This window comes from Fundulus heteroclitus, unplaced genomic scaffold, assembly GCF_011125445.2.
Source record: "Fundulus heteroclitus isolate FHET01 unplaced genomic scaffold, MU-UCD_Fhet_4.1 scaffold_80, whole genome shotgun sequence".
NCBI lineage: Eukaryota > Metazoa > Chordata > Actinopteri > Cyprinodontiformes > Fundulidae > Fundulus > Fundulus heteroclitus.
This window is the reverse complement of record NW_023397252.1, coordinates 1261027-1288480: the sequence shown is the minus strand read 5'-3', so window position 1 is coordinate 1288480 and position 27454 is coordinate 1261027. Positions and strand designations below refer to the sequence as shown.

At 38.5% G+C, this 27454-nt stretch overlaps 1 protein-coding gene across 3 annotated transcripts in view; it reads right to left on the bottom strand.

Annotated features, from left to right (window-relative positions):
- The window catches only part of LOC105922945 (major histocompatibility complex class I-related gene protein), a 58540-nt gene that overhangs the window by 23833 nt on the left and 7253 nt on the right, over positions 1 to 27454 (bottom strand). The window contains exons 3-6 of one of the 3 annotated variants that reach the window (XM_012858870.3): positions 25316 to 25594; positions 24383 to 24679; positions 20774 to 20878; positions 20391 to 20663 (exon numbers count right to left, since the gene is read on the bottom strand). In XM_012858870.3, coding sequence (XP_012714324.2) covers positions 20626 to 20663; positions 20774 to 20878; positions 24383 to 24679; positions 25316 to 25594 — 719 coding nt within the window. In that variant the 3' untranslated portion in view covers positions 20391 to 20625. Of the gene's footprint in view, positions 1 to 20390; positions 20664 to 20773; positions 20879 to 24382; positions 24680 to 25315; positions 25595 to 27454 lie in introns of those variants that run through there. The other 2 variants (XM_036134370.1, XM_036134369.1) reach the window with 2 other exon arrangements.

Sequence of the window (27454 nt, the reverse complement as noted above, 5' to 3'; positions counted from 1 at the left end):
AGCTTTCAGTTTAGTTCTGTGAGTTTGAGACAAAATCTGTGAAACACTGAAGAAGTTTTAAACGTTTTATTAAAGGCCAAGATTCCAGAGCAGGTACATCTGCAGAGAGAGACAGAAAACATATCCATCACAAAACTGAAAACAGAAACTGTCATGGTGTGTAGGTGAGGACCCAAATGCAGTGTAAAGTTCCTGTGAGATTTTAATTGAAAAACAAGTTTTGTTAAACTTACAGATAGTATCCAAAACAACAAATGATGCAAAAGCAGGCAGGAGGATCAAGGAACATAATTCAGCACCAAAATCTGAGCTTGAAACACCTGTCCATATTCACAAAGAATCCTAAGGCTAAAAGTAGCTCTTAGTTACATAATTTTAGCAAAAAAAAATGTATTTCCCCAATTCTAAGGTTTTTCTTGGAATTTTACCTTGGTAAGATAACAGTTATTTACACAGCACCTTAGGCCTTAAGAGAGCTCCTAAAGTGACTAAATGTTAGTAGTGTGGAGGACTTTTAGCGAGCGTAAGAGTGTCTGAAGCAGGAAGTTGGTGGAAACAGAGAGAGAGCTGATTCGCTGATCCACCACCTAAAAAGGGGAGGAAATGAGCACATAAACTTCTAAAACAACCAGATAATTATTAATATCTATATAAGCTTTCTCATCCCCTAAGGGGTAAGCTTCATGGGCCCACCCGGTTAACTGTGCGACTCTAGTGACATACTTTTATTGAGGATGAATAAATATTAAAAATGTTGGATAATTATGAATAAAAAGTGGAGACAATTACAAATAATATGAACTTGTAGGGAAGTTGTCACTCCTTGTTCTATATGTTCGCAGAGTTTGCTGTTAAAAGATTGGCAGTGCTCGAATCCTTCCTTTGAACTATTGTCCTGATATCAGCTCATATTGAGAGTTATTTATTAAACATGAAATAACTTGAGTGGAATAATTTAGATAGTTTCAACTTTGCTACATACAATGAATAGACTAAGGAACTTAAGGAACTAATGAATTTCATTGAAAACCCAACTAAAGATGCTCTGATTACAGATGTTCTTTGCCAGATCCCCCTGCTGCTTTAGCAAAGATCCCAACTGAAAGCTAAACAGTTTCTTCAGTTACAGGTTAAGTATCAGATTGTTTTGGACAGAGTGAGTGCTGCCAGACTGGAGCTCTCAAAGGCCGAGGTGAGGATAGAGGAAGCTGAAGTTGAGACAGAGAAGCTCGAAGCTCACAAGGTCAGCAGACCTGCGTCTCACCAGAGAAGTGAGTTCTCCATCCTTCAGGTGAAATTCTCACATGATCAACCCCACCAAATTGACTTTTTGCAGAAACTAGAATCACAGAACAGCTCTGCAGTTTCTAATGTAGCACCTAGAACAGAACCAGTCTCGCCAAAGTTTAGAACAGAACCTCTAAATTTTGAGTTTACAGGAAGTACTTCCACAGACTCAATGGGAGATGCTGAAAGTCAAACTGTCCACAGTGAAGCATTGCTTCATCCTGCTGCAGTGGACAGCCCCAAAGAGTACCAGGTAACCAACTCTGCAGACACAGGTGGTTCAGATTGGAGGGATGAGCAGACATCACGTCTGACTCATACCACCACCTGTCTTGACTCTGTGCTGCCCCCTAAGGGCCAGAAGAGTCACACAGGTGGTCCACACTAACCTAAACCCCCACCACATGTCAGAGTTCACACCTTGGAAAACTCTCAGGAACATTCTTCCATAAATCATCAAAGGTTAGTTCAAAGATCCCCTTCAGTCCATAACCATAACCAATTTGACTTCCCAAGTGGTCCAGGTCCACCTCATAGTTACAGTATCCGTATTCGCCAACTCCAGTCCCTTGCTCGAGACATAGAACATTTTGACCCAGATAATCATGATTCAGACATTCATAATTATCTGCAGGAAGACGAACGCTGTCTCTTTTACCTGCCATTTCCCTCATCTCGTGAGAATTAAAGTTTATTTGGAAAGCAACAGCTAGAAGCATTTATGTTTTCATTAAAGCTCTTCCTCCAGAGATTCACAACAGTTATTCAGGTCTTTGCAAAGCTTTAAGAGAAGAATAGTCTGTGTACAGGGATCAGGCTTCAATAACTCTTGACGCTTTCGCTGTTAGAAAATAAAACACCCAGAGATTATTACTATCGTTTAAAGGAACATTTATTCTCAATGATGTAATTCTCAAGGTCCTGAAGAGGACCCACTTTTCAAGTCTTTGTTCCTTCTTCATATTCTACATGAAAGTGGACAATATGATGTGACCATGCATTGCAGGGAAAATAACTTTTCCATGCATGAGATCTGCAGATATGCCCAGTTTCTTTGGAATTCTCCCTTTGATTTCGATAGGAAACAAAGAAAGCTTAGAGTCTTAAACCTTCAAAAAGGAAGAAAAGGCACAAATTCAGTTGTCCAGTGATCCAGCAGACCGAAAGGGGTGGAGACAGGCTGCCACGAAAGCAGTCAGATAAAAATCAACACTTTTCAATGAAAACCCAAAATATAACATTGGTAAAAGGTGGAGTCATTCCCGAGGAATGATCACAAATGAAAACTTAAAAGTATCGGCAGAGATTTTCTCACTGAGTTTGTTGCGTGTTCAACAGAATTAAAGCAATTCCGAAACTTATCATACACCAGCTTATGATAAGGTTCAAAATTATTTCTAACACAGTTTATTCTGTTTTAACCCATTCTTTTTGATTTAGGACTTTAAAAAACAGTGAAGGTTAAACAACAGTTTTATGATGGTGTTTAGAAATTTTGGGTTTGAGATTTTAGTGTGTATGTCAAAATATTTTGATTAGGGTCAGTCATTTGCCAGACCTGCCTCAATCCTGCCAGAGAAACCTTTAAACTATAATGAATTCTTTATAGTTAGGGTAAGCTCTCTGCCAAACATGCTTCAATCCCTCCCAGAGACAAGCTTCTGGTGGAACTGAACGTTAACTGAAATGTCCTCTCATCCACAGGAGCCCAGTGACTCTTTATTGTTCCTGATCATGGATGATGAACCTTTGGCAAATCCAAAAACGAAGAATCAGATCTTCCTTGTCAGATTTGAGGCGGGATGTTGTGCCATCAGGCCATGAGCAAAAATCAGATTGAATTGGGAACATGTGCCCAAAGGAAGTTCAATCATCCATCAATCATTAGCGCCTTACTTTTAACTGTTTAAAAAAAAAGGGGAGCTATCATTATCAGTTTTTTAGAATATAGGTTTTGATAAATTTCCTCCAAGAAGGTTGAAATTTGTTGCGAGCATATGTATACATTTGAGTCTTTGATTTCTTTCATTTGAATACTTGTCTCTCCCTCGACACAGTATGGCCCCCTGTTTTTTGCCCCCCATCCCTTAACATGCTCTTTCTCAGTTCCTTTCACCCGCTCCTCCACCAAACTCTGTGCTTCAAGCGCTTAACTGACCTTAACTTTAGTGTCCCAGTTTAAGACAGAGACAGAGAGTGTCCCTGCAGAGGACAAGCAGTGTCATTTGAGAGCCAATGTCTCAAAGAGAGTCATAGTTCTCTTCATTGCTTTCCACAATCTTTTTAATGTTGTTTTGTAGGTAAAAAAAATAACTTACCCATAATGCACCGCGCAACCCAAAATCTGCAACTTGATTATTGGAGGAATGCAAAAATCCTAATATAAATTTTCTAATTTATCTGTGGAAAGCAGTATTTCTATTAAATTAATAATGTTTTGAGTAGCATAAATCAAATAGTGTTAATATCACCTGGAAAGTATTATTTGAACTTTGTCCATTTTCTCTTTCGACTGTTTTTGATTAACCAAAATTCAATTCAATTCAATTCAATTTTATTTATATAGCGCCAAATCATGAAACATGTCATCTCAAGGCACTTTACAAAGTCAAGTTCAATCATATTATACAGATTGGGTCAGATTATACAGATTGGTCAAAAATTTCCTATATAAGGAAACCAGTTGATTGCATCAAAGTCCCGACAAGCAGCATTCACTCCTGGGGAACCGTAGAGCCACAGGAAGAGTCATCTGCATTGTACATGGCTTTGCTGCAATCCCTCATACTGAGCAAGCATGAAGCGACAGTGGGAAGAAAAACCACCCATTAACGGGAAAAAAAAACCTCCGGCAGAACCGGGCTCAGTATGAACGGTCATCTGCCTCGACCGACTGGGGTTACAGAAGACAGAACAGAGACACAACAAGAGAAACAAAAAAGCACAGAAGCACACATTGATCTAGTAATCTGTTCTACATTAGATGGTAGTAGCAGGTGAGTCGTCTTCTCTGGATGATGTCAAAGTTAACAGAACGCCAGACCAGGTGTACCTACTATGAAGAGAAAAGAGAGAGAACAGAAAGTTAAAGCAGAAATGACAACACATAATGCATAATTGAAGAACAGTAGAACTCAATATAGTGAGAAAATTAGATCCTGATATACTCCAGTAACCTAAGCCTATAGCAGTAAAACTATAAAGGTAGCTGAGAGTAACATGAGTCACTAGTTATAATTCTTGTCAAAAAGAAAAGTTTTAAGCCTAGTCTTAAAAGTAGACGGGGTGTCTGCCTCACGGACCAAAACTGGGAGTTGGTTCCACAGGAGAGGAGCCTGATAGCTAAAGGATCTGCCTCCCATTCTACTTTTAGAGACTCTAGGAACCACCAGCAGACCTGCAGTCTGAGAGCGAAGTGCTCTGTTAGGAACATACGGGGTAATCAGAGCTCTGATATATGATGGAGCTTGATTATTAAGGGCTTTATACGTTAGAAGAAGAATTTTAAATTCTATTCTTGATTTAACAGGAAGCCAATGAAGGGAAGCTAAAATTGGAGAAATATGATCCCTCTTGTTGATTTTCATCAGAACTCTTGCTGCAGCATTTTGGATCAGCTGAAGGCTTTGAACTGCATTTTGTGGACTTCCTGATAGTAAAGAATTACAATAGTCCAGCCTTGAAGTAACAAATGCATGGACCAGTTTTTCAGCATCACTCCTGGACAGAATGTTTCTAATTTTGGCGATATTCCGGAGGTGAAAAAAGGAAACTCTGGAAACCTGTTTAATATGGGATTTAAATGACATGTCTTGGTCAAAAATAACACCAAGATTTTTTACTTTATTACCAGAGGCCAGGTTAATGCCACCCAGATTAAGTGATTGGTTAAGAAGTTTATTTTTTGAGGACTCTGGCCCAAAGATTAAAACTTCGGTCTTGTCAGAATTTAGATGCAGGAAATTTAAAGTCATCCAGCTTTTGATGTCATCAAGACATGACTGCAGTCGAAGTAATTGATTGGATTCATCAGGATTTATGGATAAATATAGCTGAGTATCATCAGCATAACAGTGGAAATTAATCCCATGCTGTCTGATAATTTTGCCAATCGGAAGCATATATATAGTAAAGAGAATTGGTCCAAGGACTGAACCCTGTGGTACTCCACAGGTGACCCTAGAGTTTGAGGAAGATTTATTATTAACATGAACAAATTGGAATCTGTCTGACAGATAAGATTTAAACCAGCCTAATGCTTTCCCCTTAATCCCTACAGTATGTTCAAGTCTTTGTAGGAGAATATTGTGATCAACTGTATCAAACGCAGCACTGAGATCTAACAGGACAAGTATAGACACAAGTCCATTATCTGAGGCCATGAGAATATCATTAGTGACCTTCACCAGAGCTGTTTCAGTGCTATGATGAGCTCTGAAGCCTGACTGAAACTCCTCAAGTAGGTCATTACTTTGTAAATGTTCACAAAGTTGATTAGCAACTACTTTCTCAAGAATTTTAGATAAGAAAAGAAGATTAGATATAGGTCTGTAATTTACTAACTCATCTTGATCAAGAGAAGGTTTCTTAAGTAAAGGTTTAATAACAGCTACTTTCAAAACCTGTGGTACATATCCATTTACTAAGGATAGATTAATCATGTCTAAAATAGTGCCACTGATCAAAGGGAATATCTCCTTAAACAACTTGGTTGGGATTGGGTCTAACATACAGGTAGAAGGTTTAGATGAAGCTAAAATTTTAGATAGCTCAGAAAGCTCTACTGCTTCTAAACAGTTCAAACACTGCGCAGATTCTAAAGATTCCTCCAATGCTGCCTCACTTACTGAAGACGAGGTAATCATGTTTGGGAGGATGCCAATTATTTTATTTTTAATGGCATCAATTTTATTTATGAAGAATCCCATAAAATCATTACTACTAAGAGCTAAGGGAATGGATGGATCAACAGAGCTGTGGCTCTGGGTAAGTTTGGCAACTGTACTAAAGAGAAATCTAGGATTATTTTTATTCTCTTCAATTAATGATGAAAAATATGCTACTCTAACTCTGCGGAGGGTCTTGTTATACAACAATAGTCTGTCCCTCCAGATTAAGTAGGATTCCTCTTGGTGTGTAGAGCGCCATTTTCTCTCCAATTTCCTAACATTGTGCTTCAAGGAACGCAGCTCTGAATTAAACCAAGGAGCCAGCTTCCTGTGAATAATCACCTTCTTTTTCAAGGGAGCTACATTGTCTAATGCAGAACGCAATGAGGAAGTCACATTGTTAGCAAAGGTATCGATTTGTGAATGGGAAGAAACAGCAATGCTGCCATCTACAGGGCATTTCTGCAATACTGAGGATATTAAGAAGGGGACAGACTCTTTAAGTTTTGATACAGCATTATCCGATAAAAATCTACTATAATGGAACCCTCTTTTGGGGGTGGAGAATTCAGTTAGATTAAACTCAAATGTTATTAAAAAATGATCAGACAGGACAGGGTTGTGAGAGAATACTGTTAATTCTTCACAATCAATGCCATATGTCAGAACAAGGTCTAAAGTATGGAGCCGAGAGTGCGTCGGTTTATGCACATTTTGAACAAAACCAATTGAATCTAGGATAGTTTTAAAGGCTACACTAAGGTTATCACATTCAGTGTCAACATGGATGTTAAAATCACCCACTATAATAACCTTATCAGTATTTAACACCAAATCAGATAAGAAATCTGACAACTCATCCAAAAACTGAGTGTAAGGGCCTGGTGGACGATACAAAACAACAAACAGAAGAGGTTTTATTGCTTTGCAGTTTGGATGAGGGAAACTGAGGGTTAAATGTTCAAAAGAACTGTAATTATTAGTTGGCCTGGGACTAATTAATAAATCAGACTGAAAGATAGTTGCCACTCCTCCTCCTCTTCCCACAGATCTGGGAATGTGGAAATTTGAATAACTGGAGGGGGTTGACTCATTTATACTAACGTAGTCCTCTTGTAGCCAGGTTTCTGTGAGACAAAACAAATCAATCTGATTATCAGAAATCAATTCATTAACTAACAAAGTCTTTGGAGGGAGAGACCTTATATTTAATAGACCACATTTTATTATTTTATTTTTAGGTTCAAGGTGAACCATATTGATTTTTATTAGGTTTTTATGATTTGTTCCTTTTAGATCAGTTTTTGATCTGTTAAGTTTTGGCCGTGGGAAAGACACCGTCTCAATAGGATAATGGGTGGGTAACAGTACAGAAGCTGCAGAGAGGTGTGTTAAACTACGGCTCTGCTTCCTGGTCTGGACCCTGGGTTGTCAGCATTTAGGAGAACTAATAAACCAGCTTTCATTACCTCTTTCATTTTATGTTGTAACCCTGAACAATGTTTCACATGCTGACAGACAGTGACGAGCAGCAGATCTAAGGTTGTTTACATGGATATGTTTAAAGCCTTGATACATAACAGTTCAAGGGTTATGCTTTATAAATCATTTCTGTATTCTTTTTTAACCTCAGAATTTAACTCCTTCCTGTGGGTAAAAACCTTCTACTGTCACGATCCCAGGGTGTTTGATTATTTTTAATTTTAGGGTCCTGGGGATTGTGCAGCCCGTCAATCTTTTATTTTGTAGTTTAATTTGTTAGTCTTTAGACTCTCTTCTTTCCTTCTTCTGTCCTGTTATTATTTATTTTGTTCATTATTGATTTAGTGAGTTGGTCTTTTTTCAATTGCATCCTTATTTTATTGCCTGTATTCAGTTCAGTTAGAAAGTTTATTTTGTTATTAAGTCTCCTTATTCATTATAGTTTTGTATTCTGCTCCCTCAGCTTAATCAGCATCATGTCTGTCATCTCTCGCTACTTACTCTCACCTGCCTTCCTCTTTGTTTTCTTCCCTAGTTATGCTGCTGTTTTAGTCTCCCTCCTTGTCGGATCCTCTGTTATGCTACCCATGTTCTGGTTTGCTGCTTGTATTTTCCTGGTCCTTTTCTTGACCTGCCCAGTTTGTAAGTTTTGCCAATTTGTTCCTAATTAATTTATGATTCACTTCTCCAAGAGCCGCCTGTGACTCTGGACACTGTCTCTCTCCCCCGTTCAGGACTTACAAGCTTCTGCGTTACATTAACGCACAGTCTACTGAATGTATATTATTTCTGTATATATATTAATTTTATTCAATTTTACTTTATTTTATTGTATTCTTATTTCTGTCTGCACCATCATCACCAAGTCAAATTCCTTGTATGTGCAAACCTACTTGGCGATTAAACTTGATTCTGATTCTGATTCTGAATTCTGATTCTCATGCAGCTCCCAGTCTCCTGTCTGCACTTTGATCTATCAAAAAACACCTGGCATACCTACACTTTTTGTATGGATTCTACACAAAGTTTTATAAATGTGACCCCTGGTCTCTACTGCTTGGGCTCTTCTGAGGTGCTTCACATTATGTTAAAGCATCAGTAGCTGGAAACTCACTTTGATAGCAACCTTTTTCTTTCCTTTTTTCTTCTTCTACTGGTTTCCACTTGCTATTATTTCTTCTTTAATAATAGTGGTTATCTTGTGGTAAATTTTAAATTATAACAGCCCTCTATGTTATGCAGTTAAAATGTTTTATGGTCATTGGCTTCTACGTCCTTTGAAACAGCAGAACTCCAACTGCAGGTTGATAAAGTGTAAGTCACCAGAACTGACAAACAGTCCTGGATAGGTGTCGTAACATTTTCAGAAAAACGGAGTGAAAGTCCGGTTGCCTCTAATTTGAGCCTGTTTGCTATTATGAGACATATATTCATATTTAACAATGGCTGTACTTATTAAGTTACAAAGTTACAGTCAAAAATGCAGTTTACATAAGAGCTACAAAAGTTCATGAAAGGTCGGTGTCTTGTTTCTGCTTCTTCATGCTTGAAATACTCTCTCTCATGGTCTAAAGCACTGTAGAGAATTTGGTGCAGTTGTTTGTTTTTGTTTTTTTAAATAAAAGTAGAATTGTTTTTTAAATCTTCAAGAGGTTCAAGACTCCAAAATGAGGTTAAACTCATAAGTATTTCCAGGGAATGTAAGGAGAAGTTTTGTTAAATCTCTTTGAAGACTTCTAATGCATTTATTTATTTATTTATTTTTGGACAAAAAAAGATTAAAGACATATGTATTTCTTTCTCATTTCTGCCTCTTTGTCCCTCACATTATCCAGCAGACTGCAGGCTGGGAGTGGGATGATGAGACCAGAGAGGTTGTGTGGAAGAAAAAGACGTTATATTTTTGCAGTATACAATTAAATAAGTTTCTGTGAAAAAAAAACACCAAACAGAACCTTTACCCAATGGAGGCTTGCATGTCATGTCAAGATGAATCTTTCCTCTGGTCAATTGACCTTGGAGATGACTCTTAAGATTACTGTTAAACATATCTGTAAAACTTTGCTGTAATGTTTTATGATGACAATAATTATTTACCAAGATATAAATAAGTGTTTAGAATCCTACATATAAATCCCTGTTCAGATCTCATTTTTAGAGAGACCAAGAATGTTCTGATGGGATGTGTAACTTGTATAGAAGTTTCATGAATAAAACAATGAGCTGGTCAAAATTTGAAGTTGAGCTGAGTCCTTTTTGGTGATATAATAAGAGGAAGAGATTCTCATTGTGGTCAGTTTCCTCTCTCTTTCTCGCAGTTGAAGGTTTTTAACAGTATTCTTATAATGGGGAAGTCGTGGCTAAATTCAAACCAGCATGCTGGAAAAACCAAACAAGCGTGGCATAAAGATTAAATCAACAACAGTCACTGGAAGAACCAGTTAACAACTGATAACTTTTCATGGTTGAAAATATGGTTGCATTACAGAATGACTTTTCTGGAAAGGAAAGTGTTTTTTGTTTTTTCTATCTGTTATATGCATTCTCTGTTTATGTTGTTGCCACCTTGTATGGCTGCCTTCTTTCCTTTTTCTGCTGCCTGTATTTATCCTTCTCTCAGTTAAAAACAAGCCCAATGAATCAATTATTAGCTTTTTGGTTTCTTTTAAAGTAAGAAAAGTTGGGATGTTGGAAACTTAACCAAATATTTTAAAGCAAAAGTGTTACATAAGTCATTCTCCAATTAATGGCTGAATTTTCAACCCTTTCACTTAAAGTTTTTAGCCACTGAGAAGAGTTTTGGCGCCCTCTGGTGGAGGAAATATTCATCACATTGTGGCTCAGGTTTACTTACACTTCATAAGTTACTACATTCTATTTATGCTACAGAACATTCAAACCTTAAAGTTACACTACATTTCTCCTCACAGCTTCCCTCAGTGTCTCTCTCTTCCAGAAGACCCCCTCCTCTCCATTCTTCTGCCCCGCTGCAGGTTTCCACCCCAACAGAGCTGTGATGTTCTGGAGGAAGGATGGAGAGGAGCTTCATGAAGGTGTGACTGTTAAGATACAAATTATAAAGTACATATTGGGTGTAAGTATTGTTCTAAAACCATTATTAAAAACAGAGAAAGTTTCTACTAAATACCTAGTAGAGACTTTGAATATACACCACTGTAAATGTACAGAACGTTTTTGAGATCAGCCTAACATGGAAATAAAAAAGTAGATCTAAGCTTGTTATACATTAAATAAATTACATTTAAGTTTCAGATGTTAAGAGGTTGTCAGCTTTAATTTTCTGAAACAGGCCAAAATATTTAACTGTTTTAAGCGAGCTAATGCATATTGATATAATTGTTTTTGAAAAGTTTATATTGTACGTAGTAGATAAATTGTTTTCAGCTCGTTGTTATCATTGGTTGTTGCTGTTATTAAAACATAACTTTATTGCTGTTTCAGGACTTCAAACATGGCGTTGTTACACAGCTGTTCAACATTTAAAGATGTGATTTTTATTAATTTTTATTTAGGATAAGTTCTGAAAATTCCTACTTAAAATAAAAAAATAAACGCTAAAAAGCTTTTCAGGATTTTTATTACAATATCACAAACTATCCTGTTTGCGGTAAGGCGTATCCACCTTATTTTCAAACGCGGAAGTAACTATGTGTCCAACTTCCGTTTTTTTGTGCGGCACTTCCGTTTCAGTGCTTCCCTCGGCCAAATAACATTAGATTGACTGAAATGATAACCTGTCGCGGCAACATTGTCAAAAATTGCAGAGTGATCGAAGTGGCAGGTCAGTGCTACAGTCTCCAACTATTCATGACTGAGAGGATGACATTGAGAAGTGGCCTCATGTAACGAACGAGGACATTTTAACTTGTGTCGTCACTTGGTGCGGATGGCTCTACAGTGCAACTTTACCCAGGTTAGATCTCTATGTGAATTACGTGAGATAGTGAGTGCTCTCACCTTAAAAAAAGATCTTTGACGTATTTTGCTCTGGTAACCATAGACATAAGCTGTCAGGTGAGGAAGCTTGCTGACGTCAGTCTGGCCAGCTGCCTCCACTTCCAATCAGCACCAATTAGAAGCTCCACACAGAGACTCAGAGTAAACAATCTATATCTATATATGTATATATATATTAGTGACGGGTCCGGCAACACCGATGCGTCGGCGCATGTGTCGGTCTCATAGAGCGAAACCCGTGTCGATGTGTGTATTGCTACGGAAAAGTCACGTGACCGATACAGGAACTGTTTCGGTATATATATATATATATATATATATATATATATATATATATATATATATATCTATGTATATATATATATATATATATATATATATATATATATGAGAGAGAGAGAGAGAGAGAGAGAGAGAGAGAGAGAGAGAGAGAGAGAGAGAGAGAGAGAGAGAGAGAGAGAAGTGACGTGCAGTCACTGGAGGCAAGTGAGGCCAGGCCATCATAGAAAAAAAGAAAATATATAATAATGATAACATAATATAAATTGTGATTCGCTCAGTCATTTGTAATAAGTTCTTTTTTTAATCTAATTTCCTCATTTTTTATCATATTCTCTATAAAATCGCAGACTTTTCACTATTTTTCATGTAAATCCTTGGTGGCGCTTGATAGTGAAGCCGGTGAGGCCGCAGCCAGCTTGGCCTCCCCTGGGATTGCGCAATCCCATGTTAACTGTGCTGGCTTCCATTCCGTGAATGCATCTTCCTTTCTCTAGATCATAAATTCAATTGTTCAAACACTTATGAACTGATTTTCCACAATTTAATCTATGTGGATTACGAATTGTGTTTTGGTCATCAAACTGTGTGCAGGTAACATGTTTTTCGTGCTGCTGGGCGATCATCAACGGCAAAGAACGAGTTGTAGGTGAAGCCGGCAGTTCCTTGGCCTCTAGGCAGGGGGCGCTCAAGGGGCACTGCTCATGATGCCAAAACTGTAGAGTCACAGCAAGTTATGAATGTATTATTAGTGAATTTTGCTAAACAAGTAAAGCACTAAAAAGACTTAAAACATACAGCTGGAACAGGACTGATCAAGGAAGGCTTTCCACCCTGGCAGTGATCTCCATTGAGAGTGAGAGAGTGAGATAAAGAGAACTTTTACCAGAAAGTGACCGATATTTTTGTGCAGGAAGAGCTACTGTGGCCTGCACAGTGGCGCAGTGGGTAGCACTGTTGCCTTGCAGCAAGAACGTCCTGGGTTCAAATACAACCCTTGGTCTTTCTGCATGGAGTTTGCATGTTCTCCCTGTGCATGCGTGGGTTCTCTCTGGGTACTCCGGCTTCCTCCCACAGTCCAAAAACATGACTGTTTTTAATTGGCTTCTCTAAATTGTCCCTGGGGTGTGAGTGTGTGCGTGAGTGGTGGTTTGTCCTGTCTGTCTATGCGTTGCCCTGCGACAGACCAGCAACCTGTCCAGGGTGTACCCAGCCTCTTGCCCAATGAATGCTGGAGATAGGCACCAGCAACCCCTGTGACCCAATGAGGGATTAAGCGGGTCAGAAAATGGATGGATGGTAAGACAGTGATAATTATTCATGTTTTGTTTTCGTAATGCAATGTGCATAATGTGGGTTATATTTTTAGAATGTGTTATAAATGCTGAAATCCATCATAACTGATAAACTGTTACTAATGAAATGACAAATAATTTAGTATTATTTTTTTTCATCAAAGAATCAATATTTTTTCCATGTCTCTTGGTGAATTTATTTGGCTCAATCAGTCTCTATCAAGACTTTGCAATGTGTCTACTCTGTAAAGTATATATATTTGTAAATCTGACTCTGATGACGTCAGTGCCTCACCAGCTATGAACCCTACCGCACGTCACTGATAGAGAGTGAGAGAGGAGCATGTACTGTATTACTATAAATCTGAACTGGTATATTTTCATCTGGTGCCATCAAAGCCATGTGGAAAAATCAGGATGGGAATTCCAGACTCTTACAGGCACCAGGACTGTTGCTCACAGCAGGGTGCCTTGCTATAAAACCAAACTTCCCACAGGCAGTCGTCCTCATTTCCCGTCACTTCAGAGGAGTGACAAATGGGAGAATTCTCGTCGTCCCCTGCTGAGCGGAGGATCTGACTGGGCTCGGAAAACTGCTGGCTGGATCGAAGCTAAGTCTGCAGTCTCACTTCTGACCCCATTTGCCATTACTGATGTAATTCAAGTATGTTTTATGGTTATAACAAACATTATCTCCACAACAGTTTTATGTGTTTGTGTTTATTGTGTCCGCTCATTACGACCAGAATAAAGCCAAAGCTTTTTACAATTAGTGCCGAATGTCCACTTGCCTAAATGCAATAAGCTTCCGGTAACTTCCGCTCTCCCCGGATACGCAACTACAGTTTGTTTCAAACATAAAGTTTGTTTTGTTTAGTCCACCATTGTTAGATAGTGCTATGAGCATTATTAGCACATTAATATGGAGTATTAATGTTCATTTAATGGTGTTCTAACTCAAGCTGATCAGAGGAAGGGAAGTTGCTAGAGGTGGAACTGAACTGATTGAATAACTGGCATGTGACAACAGGTTAAACTAAAACAGTTCAAGAACCAATCTGGAACACAAAATTAATGACAAGACCCAACCTATAATGGAACTCAAACTAAGAAGGACACAAGCTAAAATAGAAATCAAACAAGAACCCAAAACAGAAACTAAACTAAGGCAGGAACTCAAACTATGACAATAATGTATTGTTTAACTTAGGATTTGCATTGTGAATGGTTTGAAACACATACCAAATGTTGTTATAAATTAGCTAAGCTAATTTAAGGTCATTGCATAATTTTTAAAATGAACTTTGGTTCTTTAACTCAGATCTGCATATTTTTAAGAGAAAATAAATCCACAAAACAATGATGCAGTTTAAAATAATATTTGTAAAAATGTAATTGTTCATATTTTATAGCAACAAATATTTCAATGGAATGTGTTAAGAAATTGGTTATTACAATTTCAAATGGAAAGTAGTTACAATGATCTAAAGCTAGAGTTAAAGCTATGCAGCTTTTGTTTTTTAAAAGGCCATTCAAGAGAAACTGAGATTGAAGCCAAAAGGAAGAGCAACACATTTTTAAAATGAAATACAAAAACAACTAAAGTTACCAAGCCAGTTGGACAACTATGATAAAAGGTCGTGTTACATGATGTAGTTTAGAGAATCAACCAAAAAAAAAAATACAGAGCCTACAATCCTCAGTTTTTGTAACACCATGACAGAAAACTGTTACATATGCTCATAATAGTGACAAATATTTTTGCTCTTAACAAGGTTGTTAACTAAACCTACCGAAATTATGAAAGCTGCAATAAAATACATTTTAGTTAACTGAAATAAAAATAAAAACCTTGTCAAAAACCTGAATCTACACACACTGCACACAGTCGACACATATTGAATACATTCACAGAAACTAATGCACATCCAGGGAACACTGTTACAGAATGTGGTTAGTCAGAGTTGATGCTATATTTCAATCAGTAAATCCTCTCTACTAGCTTTAACTAAAACTACTTAACAAAATTAAGATTAAAGCAACTAAGGAACTATGTACACATAAAAGAACATAGTTGAAAACCATCATCATAAGAATGATTCAGTGAATCTTGGGTTCACTGCAGATCTAAGATAGAGAACCAAAGTCCATCTGAAGGAATATAGAATAAGGTTAAATTCGGTTGACTACTTTAGACCAACATTTGGTATATGTTCAACCCATTCACAATGCAAGGCCAGGTTAGTTAAAAAAATATTTAAAGAAATAAGATTTTGAAGGATTAATTCCTCAAAAATATCAAGTTCAGCATTTCCATTTGTTAAAATCACATTGGCACCTGTCCTCCACCAGCAATTATGAAAGTCTAACTTTATTATTCATTAAAACATTTTATTATAATTGTATTTGTGTAAACATTTTTGTAAATATTACTTCAACTTGTAATTTACTTCAATTTATAACATGGTCTGGGTGAATACTCGAGTCTGATTGGCTGTTGGGTGTCTGTTATAAAGTGATATAGGACACCTATTAAATAAATTCCGGTGAAATAGCCTGATTGTTCTAAATTATTGTGCTGGCTCAAACAGCAATACATTTGACAGTTGAAATTATAATTTCAAGTTTCTGTGTTTCATAAGTGACCAAGGTATAAGTGGGAAGTCCTGTAATTTCTGATAATGGACACCTTGTCGGACATTATCCCTTACATATATTAAATGCAAAAATAATATAATTTTATTAATCCTGATAATTATATTGTTATCCACCTCAATATTGGGAGAGACGATGTACATACAATTATGCACAGAACTTCTGGCTGAACAATGGTTTGTGGCAGAAGTTCCCGCCATAATTCGCACACGGCATTATGTGGGTTAGGAATGAAAAGCTGTCGGATCTTGTGGCGTTTGTGAAAAAGTCAGAATTTGCGGCGTTCAGCTCCGTCTCCATAATAACCGGCACGTGAGCTGTTGGTGGGTTAGTTGTTCGTGCTGGACTGAATTCATAAGTATTTCACATTTTGTTCTTTTATTGTTTCATGTATTATATATTAAAATCTTTATAGTTGATATAGCTGTGTTTTTAGTGAGGACCTGGAAGTCGTAAACTTTTATAGTTATAAATTTACATCTAATGAAAACCTTTTACAATGACGTCTATTACTTAGCACTGAAAAAAATGGTGTCCCATGGCTGTATCTGCTTTGGCGTAGCTGGCTGCCAGCAAAGCCCATTGGCTCATTCCTGTGGCTCCCAGGGGCTTCGGCTTTGTGGCTGTTAGGGGATTTCTCGGGACCCGTCTCTCCTCTTCCCTGGGATGGGGGAGTTTCCTTGTGTTGGTCCCTCTTGGGCACCCTCTGAGGGTCCCTTCGGACATCTGGGGTTCTGGTTCCCCTGGCGTCTGGTTCGGTGCTCTGGGGGTCGGGTCTTTGGCTTTTCACAACCAATAGTGAGCATTTTTCTCCTTGATAAACCTTACACACAGAAGTGCACTCTCACAAACACCTACAGGTGCTTGGATCCAGGTACTTATAGATTCACTTCTGTATAGAAAACTCCTATTATTATCTTCAACTGTCACGTTATACACTTTGTATTAAATAATACTCTATATTCCTCAATGATGGTATCAGGGCGTTGCTTGTTTGTACCTGTACTTTATCAGCTGTTTTTGCTGTTCTTTTTATATCTCTCTTTGTGAAGAACCAGACTCAGAGCATACTGTATTGCTCTCTCGCTTTTCTCTCCTCTTTCTCTTTCACCTTTTCTACCTTTTGGAATTTTGTCTCATCTGTTATTCTCCTTTTTTCCCCCTTTTCTACCTTCCTGTTTCAGTGTCCATTAAACATGGACTAGTCCCAGCATAAATTCTATCAAAGCTTCTTGCAAATAAAAATAAAGCATAGCACTATGGCAAATGCAGTACGGCTCCACTTGTGAAAGAAAAATCTGTTAAGCTCTTTATGGCATTAAGACAACAATTCTTTGCCACATTGCCAGAGAGGATAAACAAAAAAGAAGCTTGCTGTTCTCAAAGTACTGTATCCACATATGTTAATGGAAAGTTGAGTGGAAGGAAAAACAATGGTAAGCAACACGGAAAACTGCAACCTAGGCAAGATTGTGAATCAAAGCCCAAAGATGAATTTTAATATGTTTTACATGATATGGATTGCAGCGGCATGCTTCCCTCTGCTGACATGTTTTATAGCATTACTGATATCAGGATGTTTTAGGTGCCCACACTGTCAAAGTTCCAATACATGCTTTAATGACCATGTTCCTGAAGCAGGTATCATTGTGATTGATTGGTCAGCATCTGGCCTGACCTAAACCCCACAGAGAGTATTGTCAAGAAGAAGATCAGAGACAGAACAGGTTCAGTGAAGGCAAGCCAGCAATCTGGGCTTCCTTGAAACCATTGTTTGCAATATATTACATTGTCTTAATTTCCTAATTCACAGGATCAATACTGAAGGCTGCTTCTGCATGTCTTGTTCTGATTCCTGGAACAGTGAGTAGGTTTGATTCATATGAGCAAGGGTCACATGGTTTAACATTGCAGAAGATCCGAGATGTAGTTAGGGTTCTGACCAGAAAGTGCTTAGACCATTAATGAGATTTTAACTCTACTTTCAGAACTTGAGTAATATTATGATGTACCTTTGTAAGGACTTTAGGATCTAAAGGAGATACAACTGCCATTACACCCTTACTTTTCTCTTACACAAAACATACTTCTGGATCAGTGCTTCTGTGTTCTTTTTGTCTCTGCTCCTTCTTCTAAAAACCCATTCGGTTTAGGCAGATGGCTGTCCACACTGGTTCTGGTTCTGCTGGAGGTTCTCCTCCCTGTTAAAGGGGAGTTTTCCTCTCCACTGTCGCTTCATCCATGCTCAGTATGAGGGATTGCTGCAAAGCCATCAACAATGCAGACGGCTGTCCACTGTGGCTCTACGCTTGAATGCTGCTTGTATATAATACATAATTGTATAAAATAAACCTGTAATATTTGTGCTTAAATTACTTTTGTCTGCAGACAAACAGCAGTTTCCTATTAGGCTTGCGTCAAGAAATGAGTACACACATCAAAGTAAAAAGCCATTGTAATACAAACTCTTTGTCTTCTTATTATGCACGGCTTAATTTTGATACTGTTGGGTCACCACATAAAAAGTGTTTAGCTTATGAGAGAACATCTGGGCCCTGTTTCAGGAAGAATAGCCGGTCTACCCTGAGTAGAAAGCAGCTACTCTGAGTAGTTCTACTACTCGCTGCCATAATCAGCATTTTCCATTTGTAGAACAGTTGATATCAATCAGGTAACTAAACTCAAAGTCCAATCAACCGAGTTAGGTGTGAGCACGACCATGAAAGAAGCCAGATGGAATGCAGATAATGTGATTCACCAATGCAATAGCAGGAAATAAGACTAAACTCATGGTTAGCCCAACAACTCTGCTTGGTAGCAGCACTCTTTGGGTTGTTTCACAGTGTAATTTGTTGTCATAATTTGACTCAGAGTAATGGCTTCTGAGGTTTCTGAAACAGAAAAGGCAGGGTATGCAGTAATTTACCACAGAAATTACTCTAAATATCTACTAACCCAGCTTTGTGAAACGGTAACCTGACTCTTGCCAGATGGATTTTGTTCCACCACCTGTCCGTCCTCTTTTCTGATATGCTTCTTCAACCACTCACATCGAATCCCACATCAAAACTGAAACCGTGTTTTCCACTAACAAGGGCCTTCAAAGCCATTCTCTGCTGTTTTTTACAGAGTTAATATTTTGTAGTTTGGGCAACACTGATTAATTAGCAGCATCAATGTGACAAGATTGCTCTAATAAAAACGGGGAACATCTCTGTTGGAGGGTTTGGTTTGTTTTGCCCTAACTGCAACGGCGACAGGGCAGGGAAGGCGCATTCGGCTGAGCAATTCTACTACGGGACAGTGTCAGGAATAGGTAAATACCATTAAACTTTTTCACTCCATCATGATACAGTGAAAACGGGGACATTTCCAGGATAGCTTTTGCCAGGGTCAGGTCATCCACAACAGGCACTCGGGGGCGTCTGATCACCCCTGCTTCCTCACTGCGAGCCTCCATTGTTGTTTGAATCCAAACAGTTTCTTCTCTGATTCATATGTATGAAAATTTTGCCAGGCGATCCTGATTGGTTCGCCCATTTTATGTGGTATTGAAATCCTTCTCAATGGCAGTGATTCCTGATGGATCTGTGGAGCTCTGTGGAACTAAATCCATCTGACGAGTCAGTTTAGTGAAACGGGCCCCTGAGAAGCTGATAATGATGGGGAAAAAAAAAAGCAGCCCTGAGGAAACCTACTAAAACATCAAAGAAATCTATGTTACTCTGAATAGGGTAAAAAATTATAATATATGAAGCAAACAACTCTTAGGAAGAAAATATTTATTTCAACAAATGATAATATTATGTATAAAAAATAAGAACAAAACCTTTGACAGACCAAAAGATCAGCTCAACTTTAGCTGCTAAAAAAGATTCCAGGTACTAAATGAGAAAAGCTAACGGTATATCTGTCCACAAATTTAACCCGAGCGAGAATGTAGAACCTTGCATTAAAAATACATTTTCCAAAGACAAAGTAGGGCTAGACGATAATTCAATAACAATATATATTGATCGATAGACGTATATCAATGATAGAACAAAAAAGGTCAATAAGAGTTTTCCTTCCTTTTGCATTTTAAACATGTATGTTAATATTACAGTCATTACATCCTCCTTTCAACCAATCACAACGCAGACCCTGGAAAGCCCTGTCACTAAGCTCCGCCCCCTTTAAAGGATTCAGAGTGCATGCGTTCTTTTTTCTTTTTTAAAAACTTGCAATTTTGGTAAAAAGTTGGTTGAATAAAGGGTTGAGTTTGAATTCAGTGTTTGTGTGTTTTATATCTATAAATAGGTTGCTAAGCAACAGCATAAAATGGCCAGGGCTGCACTTAAAACATATGTTTTGAATTTGTTGATAATAATCGATATCGATCAATATGAGTTTTATTTTATCAATACGTTTTTTTTTTCTATATCACCAAGCCCTAAGACAAAGGCTTTTGTTTTCTCCCTTCAACAGCAACTCTACGGTGTTTTAGTTTATGAAAAGTGATTTAACTCTGCATACATTCTTTAACAGTCACCTTCATGTGATTAGTTTCATCTGCTCTGAACTGAAACCGTCAGTAGATTAAACAAGTTTGACTTGAACTGGATCTATGGTTCGATAAACAGCTTTTGGCAAAGATAGAAATTTGGTTTCACTTAATACAAGGTGGGTTAATTCCTTCTAATGTGATGTAGTATTAAAAAAATCAACATTTCATAGAAAGAATTTATAATTAATTCAAACACCAGGCAATGGATTGTTCATCAGGTCTCTGAAATCAGTTCAAAGCGAGTCTCGTCAGCTGAAAGGTCAGAGAGAGTGGTGGTAAATTCCCTTATCAAATACAACATTCAAAAATGGATGAAGGCATCAATAATATATTATCTCAAACACAAAATCCAAGTCACTTACCTCTGTTCCTTTTATAGACCACATATCCAGCAGCAGCAATGATGGAAACCAGAACAAAAGTAATCACAGCAGCTATGATTGGGATGGTAATGTTACTATGCCTCTCTGGTAAACAAAAACAGAACAAAATAAAAGTTTGTTATTACATCTTTGCAAATCTTTTGCATTTATCTAATTCTATCTAATAAATTCTGATGATAAAATCTGAGCTTTCGCAAAACTTAAGCAAGTTTTTAATTTCTGTGAGCTAACACTATGGAACACCCTTCCACAGGTATTATGAGAATCTTAAAATATTATACATCTTTTAAAAGTAATGATGTGACTTTGTCACAGTATGTAGGCAAGTGTAATCCCATTTGTATTATTTGTGTATATGTGTGCATATAAATATGTGTGGATATATGCAGGGGTGGTGCCAGCTATTTGGGTGCCCTAAGCACATTTATTAATATTCAATATATTATCACTATTCAATTCAATTCAATTTTATGTATATATATGTTTACAACACGTCATCTCAAGGCACTTTACAAAGTCAAATTCAACCAAATCATACAGGCAGATTGGTCATAAAGTTTCCTCTCTAAGGAAACCCAGCAGGTTGCATCAAGTCTCTCCAAGCAGCATTCACTCCTCCTGAAAGAGCGTAGAGCCACAGTGGACAGTCGTCTGCATTGCTGATGGCTTTGCAGCAATCCCTCATACTGAGCATGCATGAAGCGACAGTGGAGAGGAAAACTCCCCTTTAACAGGGAGGAAAACCTCCATCAGAACCAGAACCAGGCTCAGTGTGAACGCTTATCTGCCTCGACCCACTGGGGCTTAGAGAAAACAGAGCAGAGACACAGAAAGCACAGAAGCACACATTGATCCAGGAGTACTTCCTATGGTAGATGGTAATAGAGGATGATCTGTCTCCCCTGATGATGTCACAGCTAACAGAACGCCAGACCAGGTGTACCTACTATGAAGAGAAAAATGAGAGTGAACCAAAAGTTAAAAGTTGAAATTACAAGAAACAATACAAATACAATGCAATACAACAATACAATACAAACAGTAGGAAAACTCAGCAGAGAGGGAAAAATCTCAAAAAGGAAAGTTTTAAGCCTGGTCTTAAAAGTAGACGGGTGTCTGCCTCACGGACCAAAACTGGGAGTTTGTTCCACAGGAGAGGAGCCTGATACCTAAAGGATCTGCCTCCCATTCTACTTTTAGAGACTCTAGGAACCACCAGCAGACCTGCAGTCTGAGAGTAAGGATAAGGATTACTTTATTAATCCCCAAGAGGGAAATTGAGTTGCCATTGACATATAAAAAACACTTATTATACAGACAAAAATTACTCACAATGGACTCCGCTATAGACCACAACAAAAGAGCCACATCATTTTAATATAATGAAGTACTCTGTTAGAAACATATGGGGTAATCAGATCTCTGATGTATGAAGAAGTTTGATTGTTAGGGGTTCCTATACTTTCAGCTCAGAGTTGCATGCATTCCTAGTTTGCATGCAGTTAAACCAGTGCCGGCCCAAGCCTCTTGAGGGCCCGATGCAGAATTTTTTGGGGAGGCCCTCCTCCCACCATGCAGAATCACCTATGCTAGAAGATTATTGACACAAATATCACGCTACAATGTTATAGCGAATATTTTAAATGAATACAGTGATTATACAGTGATTTACAATTATGTATTAATATAAAATAAATAAATGATACTTAAAATACTTTGCTCTTTTATTAAAACATATTAAATAAATTGTTTTCTCTTGATTCATTCATTGATTTATATCACTTGTTTAAGTTATTAAAATTAAGAGTAGTTAAAATTGGGGTGCCTCCCGATGGCCCCAAGTGGCTGCTTAGTTCGCTTTGCCTCGGGCCAGCCCTGAGTGAAACTCAAACTTCCTCCAGGAGAGAGAGTGCGCAGAGTCAAGACATATTTTTACCTGCTTTGGTAAAAATATCTGTTTTGTAAAAGCATAAAGTTTCTGAGGATGGCTACACTAAAGGCTGCCACAGAGTCAGGAGCACTGAGCCCCTAATAGCCATGTAGATGCCGGGTGGAGTCTATCCTGTTGGGGGAACATGGGCCGTGGATTAAAGCAATAAATGCTTAAATGACCAAGTAAACGTTTTTAGTACTCCAAAATACTAACAATCCAGAGTCTAGACCAGAAAAGGCATTTTTCCAACTATAAGGCGCACTTAAAATCTTTAGATTTTCTAAAAGATTGATGGTGCGATTTATAATCCTGTGCCTCTTGTATATGATTACTGTCTGTTAAAATGTGTAAGTATGACTTCACAAGTGTAAAGTCAAACTAAACAGAACCATAACTATGACAGCCTTGCTTCTTTTGATTTTTGTTTGTGTGTGTGTGTGTGTGTGTGTGTGTGTGTGTGTGTGTGTGTGTGTGTGTGTGTGTGTGTGTGTGTGTGTGTCTGTGTCTGTCTGTCTGTCTGTCTGTCTGTCTGTCTGTCTGTCTGTCTGTCTGTCTGTCTGTCGGTCATGGCCAATGGCCGAACACACTGAGAGTGGCTCCAGTGAATGTTTCTTCCTGATGGTATGATAGAATTGACTTTGTAAACTGCCTTGAGATAACATATCATGTGAATTGGTGCCATATAAATACAATTAATTAAATTGGATGGGCTACATAATAGCGTGATCTACAGCTCTCACTGGAGCGGTTCGCAGCCGAGTGCGAAGCGGCCGGGATGAAAATCAGTGCCTCCAAATCCGAGACCATGGTCTTGAACCGGAAAAGGGTAGAGTGCCTTCTCCGGGTTGGGGAGGATGTGCTGCCCCTAGTGGAGGAGTTCAAGTATCTTGGGGTCTTGTTCACGAATGAGGGGAAGATGGAGCGGGAGATCGACAGGCGGATTGGTGCAGCGTCTGCTGTGAAGCGGACGCTGTACCGATCCGTTGTGGTGAAGAGAGAGCTGAGCCAAAAGGCGAAGCTCTCGATTTACCGGTCGATCTACGTTCCTACCCTCATCTATGGTCACGAGCTTTGGGTCGTGACCGAAAGAACGAGATCCCGGATACAAGCGGCTGAAATGAGTTTTCTCCGTAGTGTGTCTGGGCTCTCCCTTAGAGATAGGGTGAGGAGCTCAGTCATCCGGGGAGGACTCAGAGTAGAGCCGCTGCTCCTCCACGTCGAGAGGAGCCAGTTGAGGTGGCTCGGGCATCTGGTCAGGATGCCTCCTGGACGCCTCCCTGGTGAGGTGTTCCAGGCACGTCCCACCGGGAGGAGGCCCAGGGGAAGACCCAGGACACGCTGGAGGGACTATGTCTCTCTGCTGGCCTGGGAACGCCTTGGGATTCCTCCTGAGGAGCGGAAGAAGACGGACGGACGGACGGACGGACGGACGGACGGACGGACGGACGGGCTGCATAATGGCACAGTTGGTAGCACCATGCTGCAAGAAGGCCCTGGGAACTTTGCTTACAATCTTTCTGCATGGAGTTAAGATGTTCTTATGCATGTGTTGGTTTTCTCCAAGTACTCTCATTTCCTCCCAATTTCCAATAACATGACTTTTAGATTTAGAAGTAAAAATACACAAAAAGTATCAGGCACATCATTTGGCTTACCTCTGTTGGTTCTTATAACTGCTTTATCCAGTTTAACAATTTCTTCTTTGTCATGAAGCTGAAACACACAGTCGTACCTCCTCCAGTCTTCAGGACTGATTGAGGAAATGTTCAGGTAAACCCTCATCTGGAAGGTCCCATCATCGTTTGGAAGGATCTCTCCATGATCCACATTCTCATGAATTTCCTCTCCATCTTTCCTCCAGAACATCAGGGCTCTCCTGGGATAGAAACCTGTAGCGTGGCAGCTGACAGGAGAGGGAGGAGACTTCTGCAGCAGAGACAAGGAAGGATGCTCTGTGTAGAAATGAGAAAATCAGGGGGAAACAAATAGGTCAATGGAGTCAGAAAGGGTTGATATAAAAACAGATTAGGGCCACCAGTTAATGGGAAATGATTGGATGAGGATGATTTAAAAATAAAATGACAAAAAATAAAACTTCCATTCACATACAGATCAAGCCAGGTAGTCACACTGTAAGAGATAAAAAATTGTTTCCTACATGTTTGCCATTAAATCATACTAAATGTTTCATGTTTCAGGTCAGTTAGGATTAACAAACCTATTTTGTGTTGCTCCATGCCAGAATGACAAAGAGGACTTCCCAGATTGTTTTTATTTCAAATTTAAAAATTTCCATAGAATATAAACAAAGGATATCATTGAGTAATATCAAATGATTTTAGAGGCCCCAATGGAAGAGAAATTTGACTCATGCTCTGAATCCTGTAAACCTAAGAGGAATATGTTGCTAAACTGATTTTATGAATTGCTACTAACTCTTAATAACTCAGTATGGATTCCCCACATGATCTTAACATTAGTTTAAAGAAGCATGTCACATTAAACAGAGAGTAAATTCTTGGAATTTTAACATCCCAACCTCCCAGCCATAATAAAATCACTTTAATTTTATCTTATAATATAATTACCTGTTCTCAGCAGAATGCTCTTCCCTTTTATCAAAGATCTCTTAAGCCAATCAGGGCAAGCCTGGGTAATAAACATTTTGTTCTTCATCAATCTAACTTTATTCAGGTCCCATGCAAGAATCATTGGGGTGGCTTGTGGTTGTAGAGCAATCCATTTCGGAGTCTCTAAATCCAGAGCAATAAAGTCTTCTCCATTATAACCGAACCGCATAGCACCATCACCTCTCTGAGTCTCCTCATCCCAGTAACAGGAGGACATCAGCTGAAAAACATGGACTCCTGACACAGAATAGAGGGAAAAATGAAACAGATAAACAACACAGTTATTAACAATATTAAGGCAAGGCATATTCATTTGTACAGCACATTTTAGTTCAAGGTCAACGCAAAGTGCTTTATATGATTCAAACATAGGAAAATAAAAACTGAATAAAAGCAATACGGAATAAAATGTAGAAATGAAATTAAAGCAAATAATGATTTGAAAAACAGTTGGATTACAAATTTAAACTAATGATGTTTCAGTAAACACTTTAACTAGGACAGTCAAAGGTAATCCTAAACAAATGTGTTTTTAATCTTGATTTAAATGAACTCAGGCTTTCCGGACTTTTACAGTTTTCTGGGAGTTTGTTCCAGATTAGTGGAGCGTGTTTGGTTCTGGTTCTAGGTATGTGCCGTAGGCTGGAGTGTGAATAACATGTTTATAATTTACAATACAATGTTGTTGCTGCAATCACTTATTTTCCTCTCGCAGCTCCGCTTTCTGACGGCTGCTGCTGCCGCTCTGTCTGGCGTCTGGAGTGTGAGATTTCAATTTCATTCATACTGGGATACTGCGGTTATTACGATTAATACTAGGCTACGAAACTAATCCCAATTAAAAAAACAAAATATTATCGGCACTAAAATAGGTGAAAGCTGAGTGCTGTTCTGTAAAGAAGCAGGAGAGACTGTTTTTATTTGTGGAACTTGAGAAATGTAAGTAACCAACGTTAGCATCTCAAAATAGTTTTAATTCTGAAGTGTATTGCATTTTATCAACAAAACCCTAATCTCTTTTATAGACCTAAATATTCTGTGCCAGGCAGGAGTTCTGAAGACTGCTGGAAAGATGGAAAAGCAAAGACTGTAGGCTATTAAAAATTCAGATTCTTAGCCACAGCTGTCTGAAAGAGAAAAGGTGAGGGGTTCCCTTTTACCAATATTTCATTGCTATTATTGATTCAATTTTTGTCGACCCTTTTAGGCAGTTCTGGTATAGATAGCGGGTATTTCTTTTACATCATGTACAGTAAAACACTAGATGGCGCCTAAATAACTGCTTAATTTTAGTTCAGACTTTTGCTTAGATGTAAAAGCATAATTAGGGTTCCACATTATAATAGTGCTATTTATTTGACTATTTCTACTTCTAGAATTTGGGTAAAGACAATTACAAACAGAAGAACATTATTTGCATTGGTTTTGTTGTACATAAATTTCCACTCTGTCCATTAGTAAATTAGTACAAACCAAGGGCGGACCTACACATTTCTCATTATCAGGGGCTTAGTCCATTAAATATTTCATCATTACTGTCATGATATTTTTCTAGGACCAGGACGGAACATCTGAGCTGAGGACTTGAGACCAGAACGTCTGAGCCGTGGACTTGAGACCAGAACGTCTGAGCCGTGGACTTGATACCAGAACAGCTCACCAGGAGAAGAGAACAGGAGTGGGAACAGAGCTGAGCTGGATCTAGGCTGAGACTGGAACAAAAACAAAGGTGACGGAAAGTCTATTGGCTGTCTGTAACAAAAACTGAGCTGACAAGGATTCTGGCAGAGACGGAGCGGGAGTGAACACTATGGACCGGCGACGAAAACAGAATGAGGTGAGTCTTATAAAGAGGTGAACACAGGTGGCAACAGATCAGGGGTAATTGCAGCCTGACAAGTGACGGGAATGAAAACTAATTAGTGTCCAGAGGTGTGACTAAAGCTGAGCGAGGGAGAGCTAAGTGAACTACAAAATAACAAAGAAGCCAGACAAAACTTAAACCATGACAATTACGAGGGTAATTTGGTACACCAAAAAATAAGAAGTTATTTAATTTGTTGATGTGATCACAACATTTATTTAATATAGGCCTTT